Source organism: Hippocampus bargibanti, linkage group LG17 (assembly GCF_051943395.1).
Source record: "Hippocampus bargibanti isolate YZ-2025 linkage group LG17, ASM5194339v1, whole genome shotgun sequence".
NCBI classification, from domain to species: domain Eukaryota; kingdom Metazoa; phylum Chordata; class Actinopteri; order Syngnathiformes; family Syngnathidae; genus Hippocampus; species Hippocampus bargibanti.
Window position 1 is genome coordinate 3,325,378 of NC_142750.1, and position 20,531 is coordinate 3,345,908.

The following is a 20,531-nucleotide window of genomic DNA, read 5'->3' on the forward strand; positions in this document are numbered from 1 at the left end:
AAAAAAAAACAACAAAAAACGCTGACAGCGGTGTTAGTTGGAGGCACACGTATAAGAAGAATCACACAGAAAGAAATTCACTATATACACGTGAGGCAAACAAAGCATTTGGTGTTTTCTTGAACCATAACAAAGCTCCGACATCTTTTCAGTGGCATTGAGTGACGTCATGTTATTCAAATACTGTATGTACTTCTTACTGTACTGTATGTACTTCAATGTACTTCGATACTGTTGAACACTTTAAGTCTGCCTGTCATATACTGCCCCCTAGTGGTCAAGCTGGAGAGCAGCACAATGGCCATTCAAAGTACTGGACAAACAAAATGTTTTTATATTTATTTAATTCCGTAATGCCTGTAAGTTTTATAATAATAATAATAATAATAATAATAATAATAATCACACTTTGCTTCTGTGAAATGTAAATTTCTCCACTGCGAGACTAATAAAGGCAAATCCAGTCTAATAATAATAATAATAATAATAATAATAATAATAATCATCCATCATCATCATCACACTTTGCTGCTGTGAAATGTAAATTTCTTCACTGCAAGACTAATAAAGGCCAATCCAATAATAATAATAATAATAATAATAATAATAATAATAATAATAATAATAATTCATTTATAAGCGCCTTTCAAAACTCTCAAGGTCACTTTACAGTCACAGGATAAGTTTTTTTCTTCTGTGGGTGAGCAGCCACAGCATTCACTCAACCCGGAAATAACTCAAATAGAATACAAGCTAGCTAGGTAGCTAGCTAGCAAATAGATAGCTAATAGCTAGCGAGTTGAAGTCCAATATTTTTATTTTATATTGCTATTTTATTTTTATATTATATTTATACTATATTTTATATGCATCAATTTTCCAGACCGCTTTTATCCTCATTAGGGTTGCGGGGTTGGTCTTCAGGCATTAAGTGGGGGACAAACAACCACACCTAGGGACAATTATTATTATTATTATTATTATTATTATTATTATTGCATGTCACTTGCGCTCCCTTATTTATTATGGTCAAAGAAAACAACCAGTTTCTCTTCATTCTCCAACTTTCTCTCCATCAATCTCTTTTTAGGGAAGAGCTCTTAAATATTTCCAATAAACATAAACGGCGCCATATTTACTTTACCCTGCTTGCCAAGTTGACCGTTGTATAATGATCACTTTTTGTTCGAACATTTTCAAAAAAAGTGCATTTCCATCTGTATGAGTGGCAGGCATTTGGCACACAACATGGAGGCACGCAAGCAAAAAAAGTCTTTTTTTTTTCATACAATGACACGAAACGTCATTTTTTTGGAGTGAAGATGAGATTTTTTTGAACGGATTTCAAAAAAGGGGGCGAAAAAGAAAGAAACCAAACGGCGATTCATTGCATTTTGAAAAGCTACAACCGGAAGAAAAATGTCCCTCCACCCCCCCTGACATACAGTAAATTCCTTGTTACTTTTTTTTCTTGGTCATTCATGCAAGATCAAACCGGGTTTAAAGTCTTTTTTTTTTTTAAAGGCGTGTGAAGGTTGCAAGAGGAGATTCAAGCTCGCGTGTTTTGAAAGAGGAGAAAAAAGCGGAAGAAGCAGGCCGTTGTAGTAAGACGAGAAGAGAACTAGTTTGGTGCTTTAAAACCCGTCATCGCTTTGTTTCTCCATCATGACGAGGGGGGAGGGGCGTGAATAGTTTTTTTTGTCCTCCCAGTTGGAATCTGATCCTAAAGTCAACACCCCCCCCCCCCTCTATACGAACTCTCGTAGCCTCTCGTCGTCTATTTTTGTTCTAATTTAAAAAGAGATGATAAAACTCATCAATATTTCTACAAGTGGCTGGGTGGCTTTTAGAGTTGACATTCTTCCTAGCTAACATAATTCAAGTTAGCTTTCGGAAGTAAAATAAATAAATAAAAATAGTGTATCTTTTTTTTTAACTCATTCACTGCCAGACGTGTAAAAAATGTGGCCGATCCAGTGCCAGGGTTTTTGTCATTGTCACTATAATTCCAGGACACGCAGAATATTGCTGCTGTGAAATGTAAATGTCTCCACTGCGAGATGAATAAAGATACATTAGTTTTAGGACAACATGCAATGCAGCATAAGAAACCTTTGGGAAGGGATGTCTAAGTCAAGGCCCGGGGGCCAAATCCGGTCCGCCACATCATTTGTTTCGGCCCGCGAAAGCAAATCAAACTTGTGAAATTCCATAATGCTTGCTAAAATCCTAACCAAAATGTCATATTTTGGGATGTAAACCACAATAACAGTCATTATTCTTGACTTCAGATTTGAAAACTAGTTATTTATTAATTTGTTGTGCGCTCTATATGTAATATGTGGAGGGGATTAAAGATTCTAATGGCTTCCCAAAATTCATAACGGCCCTCAGGACAAAACCATAACTACAATGTGGCCCGTGGCAAAAAATGACTTTTACACCCGTGCCTTAAACTTTCTTCTTTCATCAGAAATAAAGAGTTAATTCCTAAATTGTATGGGTCTGGAGTTATGTGGCCTTGAAATGAGGGCATATGTCCAAAATACAATGCAATACATACGTATTAATTTACATAGCGCTTTAACAACAGCTGAAGTTGGAATAAAGCGCTAACATCTTTTTCATCAGAAAAAAAACAAGTTAATTCCTAAATTATATGGGTCTGGAGTTATATGAGCTTGAAATTAGGGTGACTGTCCAAAATACAATGCAATACATACGTATTGGTTTATATAGCGCTTTAACAACAGCTGAAGCTGGAACAAAGCGCAAACATGTAAAAAAAGGGAAATACTGCCCCATTGTGGAAAAGAAAAAAAAACATTGCCAGAGGCCATGGTCAGCGCTTTATCAGCACCCAAGTATTGAGAAAAAAATGGCGCTCAACGTCCTATTTTCAATTTCCCGAATAAATTAGTGAATGGCAGTGAATGAGTTAATTGCAACTCTTGACATCTTGTAAGTGGCTGTAGCTCTTGATCAGAGACAAAACTTTCAATCGTCCTTCAAAACTGTCCCTTGGCATTTGTCGTCAATTCTTACTTCCTTTTCCTTTATGATTTTTTTGTGTGTTTGTTTGTTTTCACGTTTGAGCGTTCTTGTTTCATTCGTTGCCCTAAGACTGGCCACCAAACGTGGGCTAGCACCAGTCGTCCTGCTCCTTCTCGCAATAAGGTTCATGCAGACCCTTGCGGGGTCCCCGAGGGTGTCCCGCCGGGGGCGGGACCTTATGAGGCCCACTGTGTTGGGGTCCGTGAAGATGCGTGGAAGGTGACGAAGAGCGGTAACCGTTGGGTAGGCGACGTTGGACGGGAGGTTGCGCTTGGCCTTGAAGAGGAGCGCCGGATGGAGGCATGTGGTGGACGGTCCTGGGCGAGGAACGGTTTGGCTGCGGGTGTGGCGGCAAGGGGTGCGGGTTAGGGTTGTTTACGGGGTGCACGTTGCGCGGCTGCGGAGGAGGCGGCAGTTGGTGGCTGACCAACGGGTGAAGGTGGGGGTTACCGCCCGGTTCATGGGCTGGCGGTTCGTGGTGGTAGTTTTGGTTGTAAAAGCTACCGTCCCCTTCTAAGGATCCCCCGTCCGCGTCCGCCCAGCGAAGCGGAGGGTGATGACTCTGACGCGGAACGCCGTGGTGGGCCGGCGGGACGCCGCCAACGGGAAGCGGACCTTGGGGAACGTCCGGAGACAATCGGCGAGGTTGTGCGGGCACGGCCTTACGGACTACAGGGGAGTACGTCACGTGGGGGCGTGGCTTTGCGGGCGTCTGAGGCAACTGACGGCGGCCTCGGCGCGGCGTGCTCGTCCCGGAGGTTGATGGGACGGGACTTGCGCTGACCGAACTACTGCCCTACAGCAAAAGTGAAAGAAGGCAAATAAAAAGTACGAACCACAGAGTCAATGACGCAACATAGAGTCCGGGATGACGGACAAAGAACCAGAAGGTGAAAAGGACGTAAAGACAAGCGCCAGTGATAAAGTACAGTGATACCTTGGCTTATGAACTTAATTGCTTCTCAGACAGTATGTAAGGCGAAAAGTGTGTATCCCAAAAAATAATTTCCCATAGGAAACCATTAAAATGAGAATAATCCGTTCCTAGGTCCCCATAAAACATAATTTTCTACTTTGTAATTTTCTAAGCCTTAAAAGTACACCAAATATACCTTATTTTATGTATAATAAATGTGCTATGGTATTATAATTAAAGAAATAAACTGCGGTATAATAAAGTTTTTTTTATTTACCTTTGTGATGGTCATTGATGGCTTGATGGAACGGAGTGGCCGGTTTCATTAGCATTAAACAGTTGATGAGGAACGTAGCCTTCTTCTTTCACCATCTTGAGGAATAATCCCTTGTAGGTGCTTTCTCTGCCATAATTTTACCTTGTTCCTCATTAATTGTGTTCTGTTTAGCTGAGTTGATAGCTTTTTGCATCAAGCGTACAGATGGCTTGTGCGGGTTATTTGTGGAGCCTGATTGATGGGATATTTTAACCTTGCGGTCTACACTCTGCTTTTGAACTATCAAAGTTGAAACGAGTCTAAATTTCACAGTTTTCTATCCATTTTGCATCAAGTGTACAGATTGCTTGTGCGGTTTATTTGTGGAGCCTGATTGATGGGATATTTTAACCTTGCGGTCTACACTCTGCTTTTGAACCATCAAAGTTGAAACGAGTCCAAATTTCACTGTTTTCTATCCATTTTGTAACTCTCTGTCGTCTGCCTGTCTCTGTTTACCCCCCCACACCCCCTCACTGCAGCCTTTTTGACCAATCACGTGGCTTTAACCGAAGACCCTAGATCACCCAAATACCCAGAATCCTACCTGTCTATGCGCGATGCAGTCTCGACCTTCGCTGGGGGATCGCGACCATCGCGGGTCTCGCTCCCTTTCTCTCTCCCGGTCGGGCTCTCTGTCGCAAGAAGGCTTGCGGGTGTAATCGCCGCCACGCTCCGCCGTGTAGCGTTCTTTATCCACCGAGCCGTGATGGTGGTGATGATGGTGATGGTGCTTGCGGTCCTTAGACCGACCACGATCTCGATCCCGATCCCTGTCCCTGGATATCAGGTCTCCGGACTGGGTGTCTGCGCCCAAACCCGACAGCAGAGGATTAGTACAGCGGTAAATTATATTCATTTAGTAGTTGATGGAAATGATAGGTTTACATATTTTGGGGTGGAGGGGGTGCATCATAATTACATTCTGCATTACCTGAAATACTGGTCCTGATGTTAAGTTACTTCTTTTGTTACTTTTCAATCACCTAATGCCAATATTGTTGCCCTCTAACGACTAGTTTTCATATACAGTAAAGTCTCGTTATATCGATAGTGATAGTACCGCTTATTACGATACTATTTCTATGAACGCCAGGAGAAAATTACATGCGCGCAGGATCGGATATATCGATAGTCCGGTTTTATCGATATTTTTTCCGACTCCCGAGAATATCGATATAACGAGACTTTACTGTATTATATATTATATATCATATATATTATACAGTAAAGTCTCGTTATATCGATATTCAAGGGAGTCCGAAAAAATATCGATATAACCGGGACTATCGATATATCCGACCCTGTTTGCATGTAATTTTCTCCGTGCGTGCATAGAAATAGTATCGATATAACCGGGACTATCGATATATCCGATATCGATATAACGAGACTTTACTGTATATAATAATCATCATATTTTTCAGTAATTCAACCCTCTGTCATATCTCTGCTCGATGACTGTCGTGCTAGCTTTACTTTGGAGTCAGCCAATCCTCCATGAAGCGTCTCCAGCTGATCCAGAATAATGCTCCTTGCATCTTGACTGGTATTGATGAAAAGGTTTCTTCAGCCGTCATCTGTACTTCTTTAAAGGTGTCGGACGTTTCGCTTCTTATCCAAGAAACTTCGTCAGCAAACTAAAGTCTTACTGGTAGTTTAACTAACTAACTACCTAACGACAACCTGCACCCCGTAAACAACCCTAACCTTCAACCCTCAGTCTTACTGGTAGTTAGGTAGTTAGTTAGTTAAACTACCAGTAAGACTTTAGTTTGCTGACGAAGTTTCTTGGATAAGAAGCGAAACATCCGACACCTTCAAAGAAGTACAGATGACGGCTGAAGAAACCTTTTCATCGATGGACCACTCAGGTACGACTGAGAGCTTACACAGACGTATCTTGACTGGTACTCGTAAGAGGGAGCATATACTGTAACTCTAGCATCCCTTCACTGGCTCTTAATGCATATTAAAGTTCTTTTCAAGATTCTATTACCATATTTTACGGTTTATAAGGCACACCAGAATATAAGTAACTCAAATAGATAGAAAGCTAGCTAATAGCCTTCACTCAACCCGGAAGTAACTCAGATAGAAAGCTCGCTAGCTAATAAATGGAGCTGATGCTGTAAAGCTTCTAACATTGAAAAATAGTGAAAGTATTTTGAAAATGTCATAGGTTCACTAGTACGTATTCAGCTAAGTAATTGAATGGTGTTCCTATGTGAGTGTTCATCGGGTTTTCACCATCATATAATGAGTATAAAGTTGAACACAACCTGCGTCCACTTCCGCGTAGCGACTCAGCGACCTCTCGGAGGCACGATGGCTGCGTTCTTTTCTTCTATGCCCGTGCCTGGAAGCAGCACGACCTTCCTCGGGTATAACGCGCTCCATATTGTAGCCATCCGGGCCTCCTTTGTCTCTACTGCCGCGTCCCGACCTGCTGTGACCTAACGACGAGGCCGAACGCTTCATGGGGCTGTTGTCATCGATGGTCTGTGGGAGAAAAACAGGGAGGGACGTTTGATGAGAGATTGTTTTTTTTTTTTGGGGGGGGAGGGGCTTAATTGACAACCGACGCCATCTTTCATCCCCCTTTGCGTCATTGCAAAGTTTGCAGTAAAGTCGCCCTCATAGCACTGCGAAAAGCTTGCGGGTACAACAAATATCCCAAAGAAAATTTACGATGATGGCAAGCAGCCATGCCTTCATTTCATGCTTCTGAAAATTCTTTAAAAAAAAGGCATTGACGTGTCAGTCCATCCTCATTTCCCCAAATCCCCATGAGCAAGGCACATTCCAGACTGTAGGAAACTCTATTGCATAACCCTGTTTTGTATGTCGTGTTTGCATGCAGGCACGCAAAGACTTTTCTTGAGTACTCGACGTGTCGATCAAGACAGTAGGCGAGAGCCAATGGGGTCAAAGTAGACTACAAAATTGTTAAGTACACTATATGGACAAAAAGTATGGACAAAAGTATTGGGAGACCCACTGAGGATACTGGCAAATAAAGAAAAATAAAGAAAAATAAATTAAAATTAAAACAAAAATAAAAATAAAATTAAAATTAAAATTAAAATTAAAATTAAAATTAAAATTAAAATTAAAAATAAAAGTAAAAGTAAAAGTAAAAGTAAAAGTAAAAGTAAAAATAAACAAAAATAAAAATAAAAATACAAATACAAATACAAATAAAAATACAAATACAAATACAAATACAAATACAAATACAAATAAACATAAACATAAAAATAAACAAACATAAAAATAAAAATAAACATAAACATAAACATAAACATAAAATTTAAATTTATTAAAATTAAAATTAAAATTAAAATTAAAAAATAAAAAATCAATATTTGATTTTGATAGTGGCTTCCAAACAGAGCGACATATAACATGGCAGTGCGACATCAGGCGGAAATCTTTCAGTCATGCTTCAAACCGTTTAACCATTAATAGACACCAGAGTATTTCGCTCAACACTATTCATATGGAATGGTGACTATTTCGAAAATTGAAACAAATTCAACTGCTTGGTGGGACTGCGTTTTAAAAGCAAGTCAGAGCGACAGAGAAGAGATGACAATGGGGGGTCGGGTGGGGGGGGGGGTTGTACATACACTGAGGTGACTGCCACGCTGTTTTCCCTTCCTCCGCTTCTGTGTGAGCACAGAAAAAAACACAAAACACACACACATACACACACACACACAAGCACACGCACACACACACACACACACAGCCACAAATGAAGCAGAACCTGGACCTAATTTGGCTCCAGAAGCAGCAGTGAAAGGAAAGAAACACTTACCACACACGGCAGGTGAAAGACACCAAAACAGTGATTGATTGACAGTCACAGAGAAAATACACAAAGAACCAACGGCATGGGCGCAAAAGCAATGGTACAATATACAAAACAACATAGGCGCACGCATACTCACGATCTGACAGAAGCGGGGTGAATTCAAACACACACATATATGTATACGACTGATTCAGAGTAGCACTAGTGAAGGCCTAGGAGTGACATACAGCCACTGGTATGCACACACATAGCACATGCTAGTCGTGATGGACGAGAGAAACTTTATCTTAACTACCCTTAACAAAAATACATCTTGAAGCTTAGTCGAGCCATCGTCGCAACAACAACAAAGTAAATAAAAATGGGCCTTCAGTCGGTGCACATTGCGTCTCTCTGACATGTTTTTTTTTTGACAACCAGAGCACTCACCACTGTGGAACGGGACAAAATGAATAACAATGAAAAGAGGAACGATCACATGTAAGCGATGATAAGATGTGGAAGAGGAGACATAATCGGAGGATAGGTTGAACTTTGCCTTGCTATGGTTCGCGAGCATTGCTGCAAAAAAAAAAATCAATATTTAAAGGACAACCGACGCCTCCGAACAAGTTGTGTTGATAATTTGTCAAATCAATTCAAATGACTTCTACTGAGCGCATATTACAAAGATTCCACCGCATATAGCTAGCTATATTTTACATTTTAAGACTGGTGCTGAATATTCAGGAAGTCTTGTTTTCGAGTTGATGACGATGCCCTAAGTGACGTCACGGAGGGAACGCCCCTGACCGAGAAAGCGACACACAATGCATTTTGGGTACTTTTTTTTCATCTGAAAACACAGTGTTGATCGCGAAATTAGAAGGAAACTACATAAATAACGCAATGGTGAATCAGTGTGTGTCGCAGCCAATTGCGGTAACATGCATAAAGAAGGTGTAAGTTGACACAAATTCCCAGTGGACAAATCATCCCATTACCAATAGAACTTGTGCGCCATCTTGTGCATTTTCTGGGCGCTACATTGGAGTCCAGACGGCTCGAATTGATACGGAAGGACTTCTTTAATCGATTGCAAACATTTACGCTTTCCTCTTCAGAACTACTTGAATCATATTCATAACTGGATGAGTAACAAGAAAGCATCTTCTCTGAATCTGAAGCCATTGTTTTGATTCGAGAGCAAGGCGAAGACGTCCTGGCGTGACGTCACGAACAAAGGGGCGGGACCTTCTGAAACTCGGCATCTCTGAGGTCATTTTGAAGTACTTTTGGGACACTTTAACTCATTTCTATTGGTGTTTTGTATTTGACTAAAAATATCAGCCTGCGTCTTTTGGGTATTTTAGATGCTATAAAACGTTTTTCTGATGTCAGTTAGGAAACAAAAAAAAATGTCTCGTTTGAACCTTCTCATTTCAAATGTTTCATAAGGGGCAGCGTCTGTGAACCAATAGCAATGAAGTATTTAGCAAAGAAAAAATGAGCAGGGAGACCAAGAAGGGGGGGCGTGGGGGACAAAATGAGGAAGGGGAAACACAAGGTGGACGATTGGAGAGGTGACAATGCTGCTCACTTGGTTGTCGCCTGGTAGGCGGGGCATGGAAGCGGCCCTGCCGTGGCCTTCCATTGGTGGAAAGTGCTCAGTATCCGAGTAACCATCCTGCCCCATCTCTCTCATCTCTACCGTCTGTAAACAGAGCAGGAGAGATGTTGTGACCGCTTGCCAAGTCAACAGGAGGGGGAAGGGGGGGGGGGGGGGAGGATGCGGAAGGCAGAGAATCAAAAGTGCATGAGGTCAATGAGAGGATTGGATGAGCACCGTGACAAGACGTTTTCAAGGTTCCTGATTCTAATTTTGAGGGTCCTCATTTCATCAGGTATACTTTCGCAATCGAGAACAGGGATGGGACAAATGGCAACATCTGAGTTGACCTTTGATTAACCCTTTTGTGCACCCTATGACCTGATAACACGAGAAGCTGTCCACTGTAGCAACCAACGTCCCTAGTTTATTAAAAAAAAATACTATTTAAAAAATATATCCTTATTTTTCCCCTTTTTTGGTTTAAAAAGGGAAATATTAAATGAACCGGTTTTCCACAACAAAATATAAATAAATCAAAACAGGTTAAAAAAAAAAGGAAAAAATACATAAATATTTTCCCCCTATTTTTGGTGTGCAAAGGGAAAAAAAATAATCAACATGTTTTCACAACACTTAATAAAGTAAATAAAAAAACAGGCAAAAATAGAAAAAAAATATATTTTCTTTTTAATATATATTTATATATCGTATATATTTTATTTGTATAATTTCCCCCTTTTTGTGTGTAAAAAGGAAAAAATTAAATGAACATGTTTTCCACAAAGAAACAAGCAAAAAATGAAAAATATATACATTTTCCCCTTATTTTTGCTGCGAAAAGGGACAAATGAATAAATGACTGAAATAAATAAATAAATATATATATATATATATATATATATATATATATATATATATATATATATATATATATATATATATAATATATACATCGATATATAGTTTATTATTATTATTAAAAAAACGTAAAAAAAATATATATATACAGTAAAGTCTCGTTATATCGATATCGGATATATCGATAGTCCCGGTTATATCGATGCTATTTCTATGCACGCACTGAGAAAATTACATGCAAACAGGGTCGGATATATCGATAGTCCCGGTTATATCGATATTTTTTCGGACTCCCTTGAATATCGATATAACGAGACTTTACTGTATATATATATATATATATATATATATATATATATATATATATATATATATATATATATATATATATATATATATATATATATATATATATAGATATAGATTTTTTTTTGCTGAAAAAAGGGAAAAACTAGATGAACATGTTTTACACAACAAAATCAATAAAAAGCATGGGCAAAAAAAGTTTGAAAAAAAATACTGTATATACAGTTTAAATTATTTAGCAAAGTCCTCTAGGATGAGACAAAAAAGAAATGAGCAGAGAGGGCAAAATGGAGAGGGGGAAACAACCCCTTAAGATAAAAAAAACATGTCAGAACATGTTTTCCACAACAAAAAAATTATCATAATAAAAATAAAACAGGCAAATTGAAGGTGTTGAATGTACGTGAGTGTAACCCTGCCTGCATTTGTGCGCCCGTGTACGCTTTCTACCTGCGAGGTGGTCATGCTTCCCAGGCCATCTTCGGGGCTCCAGCTCCCGACCTTTTGGGACATCTCCTGAGCACGAGCAGTGACCCATGACTGGCTCTCCGGCACCCCCCCTTCCACCGGGCTGTGGCACAAATATCCGCTCATCAACCGCAAAGGCTCACACATCTTCCTTGGCACACGGTCCGATTTCCACTCACAGGTTGCTCATGGTCTCGGTTGCTTCAGGTGGAGGGAGGGCATTGTTGAGGCCTGGACCCCCGTCTTGGGTGGGGGAAGGCGGTTCCACGCGCTGAAACAGTAATGGCGTTCGATTCTGCGTAAGATATACGACATGGCCATCGCCGGCTATCAGGCAGACCGACAGGGAAAATGGGGGCATGGAAAGGAGCAAAGCAGGACCACAATTGCCGCCATCCAACCATGCCTTTGTGGACAAAAAAATGTCTCCATCCTTTCGTGGGACATCTCAGTCATTATACCAAACAGTCAAATAGATATCAGGTGGCCGACAGATTGCCGGTAATGCATTTGTTACGTACCAAGGCAGAGTCCAAACAATAAGGAAAGGTTGAATCGGAGGAAGGAGGGGGACAGTGCATGCGAAAAGGATATTCACGTGTTCATGTTTCAGACGTATTATTGGAACTTGAAGAAGTGAGGTGAACAATTTCATTTATACATTCAAGACGAGCCAGTACGGTACCTCTTGAATAAAAACAGAGGCGGGTGGAGGTACAGTATGCTGAGTATGGACTGTATTTACGGTGCTGCACATGAATTCCGAATCATGTTGAGTTGAATGCCAAAGAGTACAAGTGAGTTTTGAGACGGGTTTTTAAAGATAGGCAGCAAGAGGTCTTGCTGGATGTTGACAAATTGACAAATTGTATTAAATGAAGTCAGCAGGAACAAAATCGGACAGGGTGAAGCAAACCTATACAATGACCCGACAACGAATGGTCGTGCCGGGAGTCCTTTTAACTGCCACTGATTGGAACAATCAACACCTGTGTAGGTGCAGGCGGGGCCGACAGCGCCACCCGTCGGCCGCCAACCAGATTGTGACAGTGGCAGGTCATACCAGAGAGTGGGATCAGCAACGGAAAAGGCTTGATCCCCTCTGAGCCTCCGTTTAGTTTTTGGAACATCTGTAGTGTCTGGTCAGCAGACGTGAGGCGTCGGGAAGGTGTGTAGGGCTGGAGGACCGAGGCTATTTAAAGATTTGAAAACATTCTTGAAAAGAACTCTAAAATGTATAGGGGGGCAGTGAAAGGATGCCAGAGTAGGAGTTATATGCTCCCTCTTACGAGTATCAGTCAAGAGGCGAGCAGCAGCATTCTAGACCAGCTGGAGACGCTTCATGGAGGATTGGTTGACTCCAAAGTAAAGCGCATCACAGTCATCGAGCTAAGATGTGACAACGGCATGAATTACTGCTTCAAGATGTTTGATTTTAGCCAACTGCCTAAGATGAAAGAAGCTGGAAGTTTCAAGTCACTCTCCAGTTTAAGACCCAAGTTTGAGACTGTTGACTTCAGATAAGGAGCCAGGGTCTCCAAGTCAAAAGGATGAGATGTACATGGGCCACTGAGACCAAACCATATCACTTCTGTCTTCTTTTCATTGAAGTTTCCGAAGTTTTATGCCATCCAGGTTTTGATTTCCTCCAGGCAGGATAAAAGTGGCCGTAACGAAAGTAGGACATAGACCTGACAGTCATCTACATAGCAGTGGAAGGAAATATCATGATTCCTTGGGATGTAACCCAATGGGAGCAGGTATTGCGAGAACAACATCTGCCCCGAAATTGAGCCCTGCGGAACACCACATGACAGAAGGGCAGTGATTAATAATAGCCCCGCAAAAACACAGTTTGGATGATTGTTGTTTCAAAGTATGCCTTGAAAATATGCCCAAAGTCTAAAAGGTGTTGTATCGGACTCATGAAGTTCCATCCAGTTGACACTTATAACCAAAAATGTTTGAAGAACCGAGACGTTTTGTCACTTTTTAGCCCCTTTCTCATTTTAATTTTTAATCCACATCAGCACATACTGTAGCCCCAACCTATCAGAATCAGAATCATGCAAGAGTGTATGCAGGGTGACCATGAACACACTCTGTGATGATCCGTCTTTTGACGGGTCCGATACCGGGCCTTCCTCTTGACTATGCGTTACCTGCTCGTCACGGAGCGCTTGCGAGCGTTTGGTCTTGCTCTGTCGGTAGTACTCCATGATCATCATGGCCGCGTAGATTTTGCCAACTGTCAGGTCTGTCGCTGCTGAGAGAATGACAAGTTACCCTGCAAGATTAGACCCTTTTGGTATGGACCCTGAGCGCCAGGCATGGGAGAGAAGGGTGAGGGCGTGCACAGCGACAAAGTCACGGGTACTTTCACACATACACGCCACATATGTACATACATTGAGCAAAATGTCTTTTCACAGGCAGATCTTTTTGGGTTTTTTTTTCTAGCAGTATCCTAGCTTTGTGATGTGCTCTGCAAAGTAGTAAAAGTTGCGACTGAGCCTTTGGACTTTTTGTTTTCTTTCTCTTGGCGTTGGAACGACAACGGTGCCTTGAGAAAGGAGTTCGAGTCATTCCGGGAGCGCACTTGTGTCTCAAAACAACCGTCTCACTTATCAACTTTCCTCATTAACGCTTTCACTGCCAGACACGTACAAAAATGTGTCCACTCCAATGCCAGGGTTTTTGTCATTGTAAAGATCTGTAGACTAGTTTCAAGGCTTAGAAAATTAGAAAGTAGAAAATTATGTTTCATGGGGACCTGGGAACGGAATATTCTCATTTTAATTGTTTCCTATGGGAAATTAGTCTTTGGGATACACACTTTTCGCCTTAGACACTCTGTCTGGGAACCAATTAAGTTCGTAAGCCCAAGGTATCACTGTATACAAAACCGTGACAGTCCCTGTAGTGAAAAGACATCTATAGAGAGGTGCTCTATAGAAAGGCACCCTCTGAATTTAGGCGGCGGTTGCCGAAATCGAGTACTTTTCAGGTCATTGCAAGTATCAGAGGGTGCGGCGGTGAAGGGAGAGACTTGCGGAAAGAAGCGATCCTCAGGTGACGTGGAAGAGAAACAACGTCGGAGAAGTCGGTGACGCGCAATGGGCGCGCCCTTGTGCAATGCTACTTACACTTGTGGGGAGTAACCAGCAAATCCAGATGCTTCTGGGAGAGATTGGGCCAGATTGCCATCATCTCTTTCCTCAACTCGGCATCCATCTGGTGCTTGTCAATACCACCTGGCACAAACGTGCAGACAGAACAAATCCACAGCTCACCACTGTATTAAGGTCTAGGTTCAGTAACTGGTGCTATGTCATATCTAAAAACGACCAAAAATTACATTAAAAAATACAATAAAATCGAGACATCGGAAAAAAAAAACATGACGCGCTACAAAATTTGCACCTTCTGAAATCTTAGCGATTTTGATGTCCAGCGCCGTGCGAATCAAAGCCATGAGGGTGGAGTTAAAGTGGACCGTGTTGTCATCAGCCACGGGCAGATCCATGCGAAGGAGTCTCTGTGGGGAGGGAGGGTCAGTCGCGTTGAGAAACAAATACGGTTCGGATTGTTTATGGAACCTCCAAGTGTTTGGTTTGGGGTGGGCATTGGGGAAAGGGATAAAAGATTGGAGTGAAGGAGCTGTGCATAAGCACCTAGAGTGATTTTGAACCAAATTAATTCCAATGGCTTGAATTGTCACGATAGGCCATAATTATGATATAAAATAATTGATGCAGATAATCTTGGTCCTCAGAGATGCGGCAGACCATTGATGTTTATCGCTAAAGCTAACAAATGGAGACTTGGGTTACCCACAGCTCCGACATTGGGGGATTGGAGGCTCCAACAAGAGACCCGTTCTGAACCAATAAACCAAAAATCAAGACATTTTTTTTTTTTTGGGCACTTGTTAAAATTTTGTTTGTTTTTTTGCTTATTGGTTCATTCCTTTACAGTCCTTGTTGGCTTGCAAACGTTCAGAGACAAACACGACAATCACTTTGTCTGTGTTTGACGACAGGAAAACGGTAACCACCCAGACATGCGGCAAACCATGCACCCTCCCCCTCCGGCCCTCACTTCTATATTTTCCCTTTCATCGCTGTATCGCTAGCATATTAGCTCATTCACTGCCAGATGGTGTACAAAAATGTGTCCACTCCGGTGCCAGGGTTTTTGTCATTTTCACTTCGAATTCCAGGACCCACAGAATATTGAGTTTTAGGACTACATTATTATTATTATTAGTAGTAGTATTATTATTATTATTATATATTCGCTAGTTATTAGCTATCTATTCGCTAGCAATTAGCTATCTATTCACTAGCAATTAGCTATCTATTTGCTAGTTATTAGCTATCTGCTAGCAATTAGCTATCCATTCGCTAGCTATTATCTATCTATTCGTTAGATAGCTAGCTTGCTATTTATTTGAGTTACTTCCGAGTTGAGTGAACACTGGCCCGTGTGGCTGCTGCTGCTCACCCACAGAAAAACTGATCCTGTGACTGTACAGTGACCCTGAGAGAAAGGCGCTTATAAATGATTTTTTTTATTATTATTCAATGCAGCGTAAGAAAGCTTAGACTATTGTCTTTTATCACAAAAACGAGTTAATTCCTAAGTTATATGAGTCTGGAGTTATATGAGCTTGAAATGAGGGCCAAAATACAATGCAATGCATACATATTGGTTTATATAGCGCTTTAACAACAGCTGAAGCTGGAACAAAGTGCGAACATGGAAAAAAGGGAAATCCTGCCCAGGGGTCTGACCAGCACTTTATCAGCACCCCCGCAAGAAAAAAACAGAACCCGAAAAAATGTGTCATATTTTCAATTCGTGAATGGCAGTGAATGAGTTAAAAAAAAACACCCCACTCACCACCCCCCGACCCACTTCCATGCAAGCATGCAATGCACAAACAATACGCTTCACGGGACAAGCAGCTGCGCAGCCTGACACAAAAAAAAGCATCCCGTGTGTGTGTGTGTGTGGGGGGGGGGGGGGGGGCAATAAAATGAGTTTGTACACTGTTTTTAATGTAGCAGCTGTTTGAAGACAATTTGTAAGATAGGTAGAGCCTGTCGCTAAGCTGGGATGATCGAGCAAAGGGGGGGGGGGCTCTTTTTGGTCAATCTTTTAGGTCTTTTGTGCATCAATGAAGACAGACTTTGAGGGTTAATAGGTGAGAGAGAGCAGCATTCTGCGGAAAAGGTGGAGGAAAAAAAAGATGACACGAATGCTACCATAAGGCAAAGGTGTGTCATGAGACTTAAAGGACAAGCGACACCTCCGGACAAGTTGTGTCCATAATTTGTAAAATCGCTTCAAATGACTTCTACTGAGTGTATTTTACAAAGATTCCACCGGACATAGCTAGATTTTATGTTTTAAGACTCGCGCTGAATATTGAGGAAGTCTTGTTTTTGAGTTGGTGACGATGCCCTAAGTGACGTCACGGAAGGAATGCCCCGGACCGAGAAAGCGACACACAATGGATTTTGGGTACTTTGTTGTGTGTGTTGATCCGAAATTAGAAGGAAAACAAATAAATAACGTGATGGTGAATCGTGTGTTGCACCGAGATTACTATTTGATACTAGTTGACACAAATTCCCAGCAGACAAATCAGCCCATTTCCAACGGAACTTGGGCGCCATCTTGTGCATTTTCTGGGACGCTACATTGGAGTCCAGACGCCTCAAAATGACACGGAAGGACTTCTTTAATCGATTCCAAACATTTATGCTTTCCTCTTCAGAACTATTTGAATCATATTCATAACTGGATGAGTAACAAGAAAGCATCTTCTCTGAATCTGAAGCCATTGTTTTGATTCTAGAGCAATGCAAAGACGTCCTGGTGTGTCGTCACGAACAAAGGGGGCGGGACTTCTGAAACTGGCCATTTCCGGGGTCATTTTGAAGTACTTTTCGGACACTTTAACTCATTTTTATTGGTGTTTTGCATTTGACTAAAAAATATCAGCCTGCGTGTTTTGGGTATTTTAGATGCTACAAAACGTTTTTCTGATGTCAGTTAGGAAATAAAAAAATGGTGTCGGTTGTCCTTTAAATGTCATGTGAGGAAAACGATACAGCAGTCAAGGGAGGGGCAGGGGGGGATGGTGGTGGGGGTGAATAGCCAATAGAGATGACGGAGAGGAACAAATAATGATAATAGGCTGAGAGTTAAGATAGAGAAAATGAATCCAAATGAAAGCAAAAGAAGTAGAAAGCATCGGTCAGCTGTGTTTGTTGGAAAGCAGTCCCGCCTGAAGACCCTGCAGTCTCTTTGAGCTAAGCTATACTTTACGCCTGAGTGGAAGTGGAACAACCAAGAGGTGACAGGATTTCCATTGGGCTCATCCTTTGGCAAGGAAATTCAAATGAAAGCGATATTAGCATTAACTCATTCACTGCCAGATGTTGTGCAAAAAAAAAAAAAAAATGTGTCCATGGTCATTTCTCAATGGTCGAATGTGCTCGTCGTCAGGTTAACTTTGAATTGTTGTGTAATCGTAATCCGACATCGCATGTGTGCGGATTATCTGGGGCGGCATGTTGATGGGAAAATGGCAGTTTGATGAGCCATGCGGAGGGCAGGTGAGCTTTGAATGCTGGGAGGGGGTTATGCAGAGATGTGGAGGATGGGGGGGGGGGGGTAGGGGGCTGGAAACAGAATAGAACTGCATTGACGACAAAACCAAAGGACAAAGAGAAGATTGGAGTTACAGATAGATTAAAAAAAAAAGAGGCAGCTTGGGGGTGGGGGGGCTCGGCGCCGCTATCTATTACCTTTCTAGAGAGCAGAGTTATTAGCAATATAGCTAGCTAGCTATTTGAGTCAGGTAACATATTAGCTATGTAGCTAGCAAGCTGTCTATTAGCTATCTAGAGAGATAGCTATTAGCAATTGGCTAGCTATTTGAGTCAGGTAACATATTAGGTATCTAGCTAGCAAGCTATCTATTAGCTATCGAGAGAGCTAGCTATTAGCAATATAGCTAGCTTGCTAGCTATTTGAGTCAGGTAGCATATTAGCTATCTATCTAGCAAGCTATCTATTAGCTATCAAGAGAGCCAGCTATTAGCAATATAGCTAGCTAGCTAGCTATTTGAGTCAGGTAGCATATTAGCTATCTAGCTAGCAAGCTGTCTATTAGCTATCTAGAGAGCTAGCTATTAGCAATATAGCTAGCTTGCTAGCTATTTGAGTCAGGTAGCATATTAGCTATCTAGCTAGCAAGCTGTCTATTAGCTATCTAGAGAGCTAGCTATTAGCAATATAGCTAGCCAGCTAGCTATTTGAGTCAGGTAACATATCAGCTATCTAGCTAGCAAGCTGTCTATTAGCTATCTAGAGAGCTAGCTATTAGCAATATAGCTAGCTTGCTAGCTATTTGAGTCAGGTAACATATTAGCTATCAATCTAGCAAGCTATCTATTGGCTATCTAGAGAGCTAACTATTAGCAATATAGCTAGCTTGCTAGCTATTTGAGTCAGGTAACATATTAGCTAGCTATCTAGCATTCTTTTAGCTAGATTTCTATCTTTTTTTTTATTATTCCGGGTTGAGTGAACGCTGACGCGTGTGGCTGCCGCTGCTCACCCACAGAAAAACTGATCCTATGACTGTAAAGTGACCTTGAGAGTTTTGAAAGGCGCTTAGAAATGAAATGGATTATTATTATTACATGAAAGGGGTGAAAGCAAAAAAAAACTGCTACTATATGGCAACCAAAGGCTCTCGGAAGGAAAACACATCACTTGACACAAGCCCTTCTGCTCTCTCTACCATAGCAAAGAACATGTACTGTCTCGGTGTGGGTGCGCGTGACCTCCTTTTTTTTTTTTTTTGCATTTGTGCGGGTGTGTGAATGCGTTTGTCCCACATCCACAGGAAGGAACAAATCAGAGGACAGAAGTCTCGCGGACTTTCCGAGCACGGTTGCACATGCATGGGCGGGGGGGGTGGTGGTGGTGGTGATCATCCATTACTTTTGTTTCAGTGCAAATTGTGTACCGGGAGCTTGGTGGTCATCGGAAGCTACATGGTGCAAACGAGCTGAGAAGGTCCCTCCTTTTGTTCCTTCCTGTGGATAAGCATCCCCATGTGTCACCCCATTGCACACTATTTAATCATACCTGTCAACCGGCCGTATTTTTCCGTATTCTGTTACGATTTTTGCACAATTTTTTAGATGCGTACGACATACAAGAAAGTTGGTACTAGTGATGTGTCGTTTGCAAACGAACTGGCTCTTAGGGTTTGAGTTAGGGTTAGGTTTCGGTTTGGCAGAGCCAGTCTGGCTTTATTATTTAGCTGTTTTGTTTTTTTTTTTTCTTTTGTTTACGTAGACGTTAGTATGAAATATTGTGCTAAGTCTATTCTCTTTGTCTTTTCTGTAATACCGTACAATAGCTATATATGTATCTGGCTGGCTAGCTATCTAGCTGGCTAGCTATTAGCTATCTATTGGCTTGCTAGCTAGCTTTCTATCTATTTTTCTTACTATTCTATTTGAGTTACTTCTGAGTTACTTCCGGGTTGAGTGAACGCTGGCGCGTGTGGCTGCCGCTGCTCACCCACAAAAAAATACTTATCCTGTGACTGTAAAATGAGGTTGAGAGTTTTGAAAGAAATGAAATGTATTATTATTATTATTATTATTATTATTATTATTATTATTATTATTATGCTGTGAAATGTAAATTTCTCCACTGCGAGACTCATAAAGGCAAATCTATCCATCCATCCATCCAGCCATTATTATTATTATTATTATTATTATTATTATTATTATTATTATTATTATACACCATAAGAAATACATAAATTCCATTAGAAACCAGCTTGTCAAAAGTGTTGAGATTGTCCACTGTTAAAAAAGTATAAAAACAACAAAAAATATATATATTTTTACCACATCCTTGTTTGTACTTTATAAACAGTGTGACTAATAGTTAATAAGGAACATACTTGATAAATTCTAGAAATATGTTGTAACTTATGTTTTCATGTTTACATATTGTTCATAAAATGGCGCAATGGAATATTACACACACAAACGTTTTTTTTTCTCAGTAAGGAAAAACGGAGCCGTTAGTAAGGTCACAGTGTCTCGCAGGTTGACAGGTATGCTATTTTGTCTTCCTACCTCCACCCAAAAACTTC

At 41.1% G+C, this 20,531-nt stretch overlaps 1 protein-coding gene across 14 annotated transcripts in view; it reads right to left on the bottom strand.

Moving 5' to 3' along the window:
* Positions 1-596: 596 nt before the first annotated feature.
* The window catches only part of cacna1aa (calcium voltage-gated channel subunit alpha1 Aa), a 66,203-nt gene continuing 46,268 nt past the window's right edge, over positions 597-20,531 (bottom strand). For 5 of the 14 annotated variants that reach the window (XM_089019160.1, XM_089019166.1, XM_089019159.1 and 2 more), the window contains 10 exons: positions 14,753-14,867; positions 14,476-14,583; positions 13,492-13,595; positions 11,509-11,624; positions 11,312-11,432; positions 9,686-9,799; positions 7,919-7,957; positions 6,569-6,788; positions 4,834-5,093; positions 597-3,850 (listed from right to left, as the gene is read on the bottom strand). In XM_089019160.1, coding sequence (XP_088875286.1) covers positions 3,143-3,850; positions 4,834-5,093; positions 6,569-6,788; positions 7,919-7,957; positions 9,686-9,799; positions 11,312-11,432; positions 11,509-11,624; positions 13,492-13,595; positions 14,476-14,583; positions 14,753-14,867 — 1,905 coding nt within the window. In that variant the 3' untranslated portion in view covers positions 597-3,142. The remainder of the gene's footprint in view (positions 3,851-4,833; positions 5,094-6,568; positions 6,789-7,918; positions 7,958-9,685; positions 9,800-11,311; positions 11,433-11,508; positions 11,625-13,491; positions 13,596-14,475; positions 14,584-14,752; positions 14,868-20,531) is intronic. The other 9 variants (XM_089019163.1, XM_089019174.1, XM_089019172.1 and 6 more) reach the window with 5 other exon arrangements.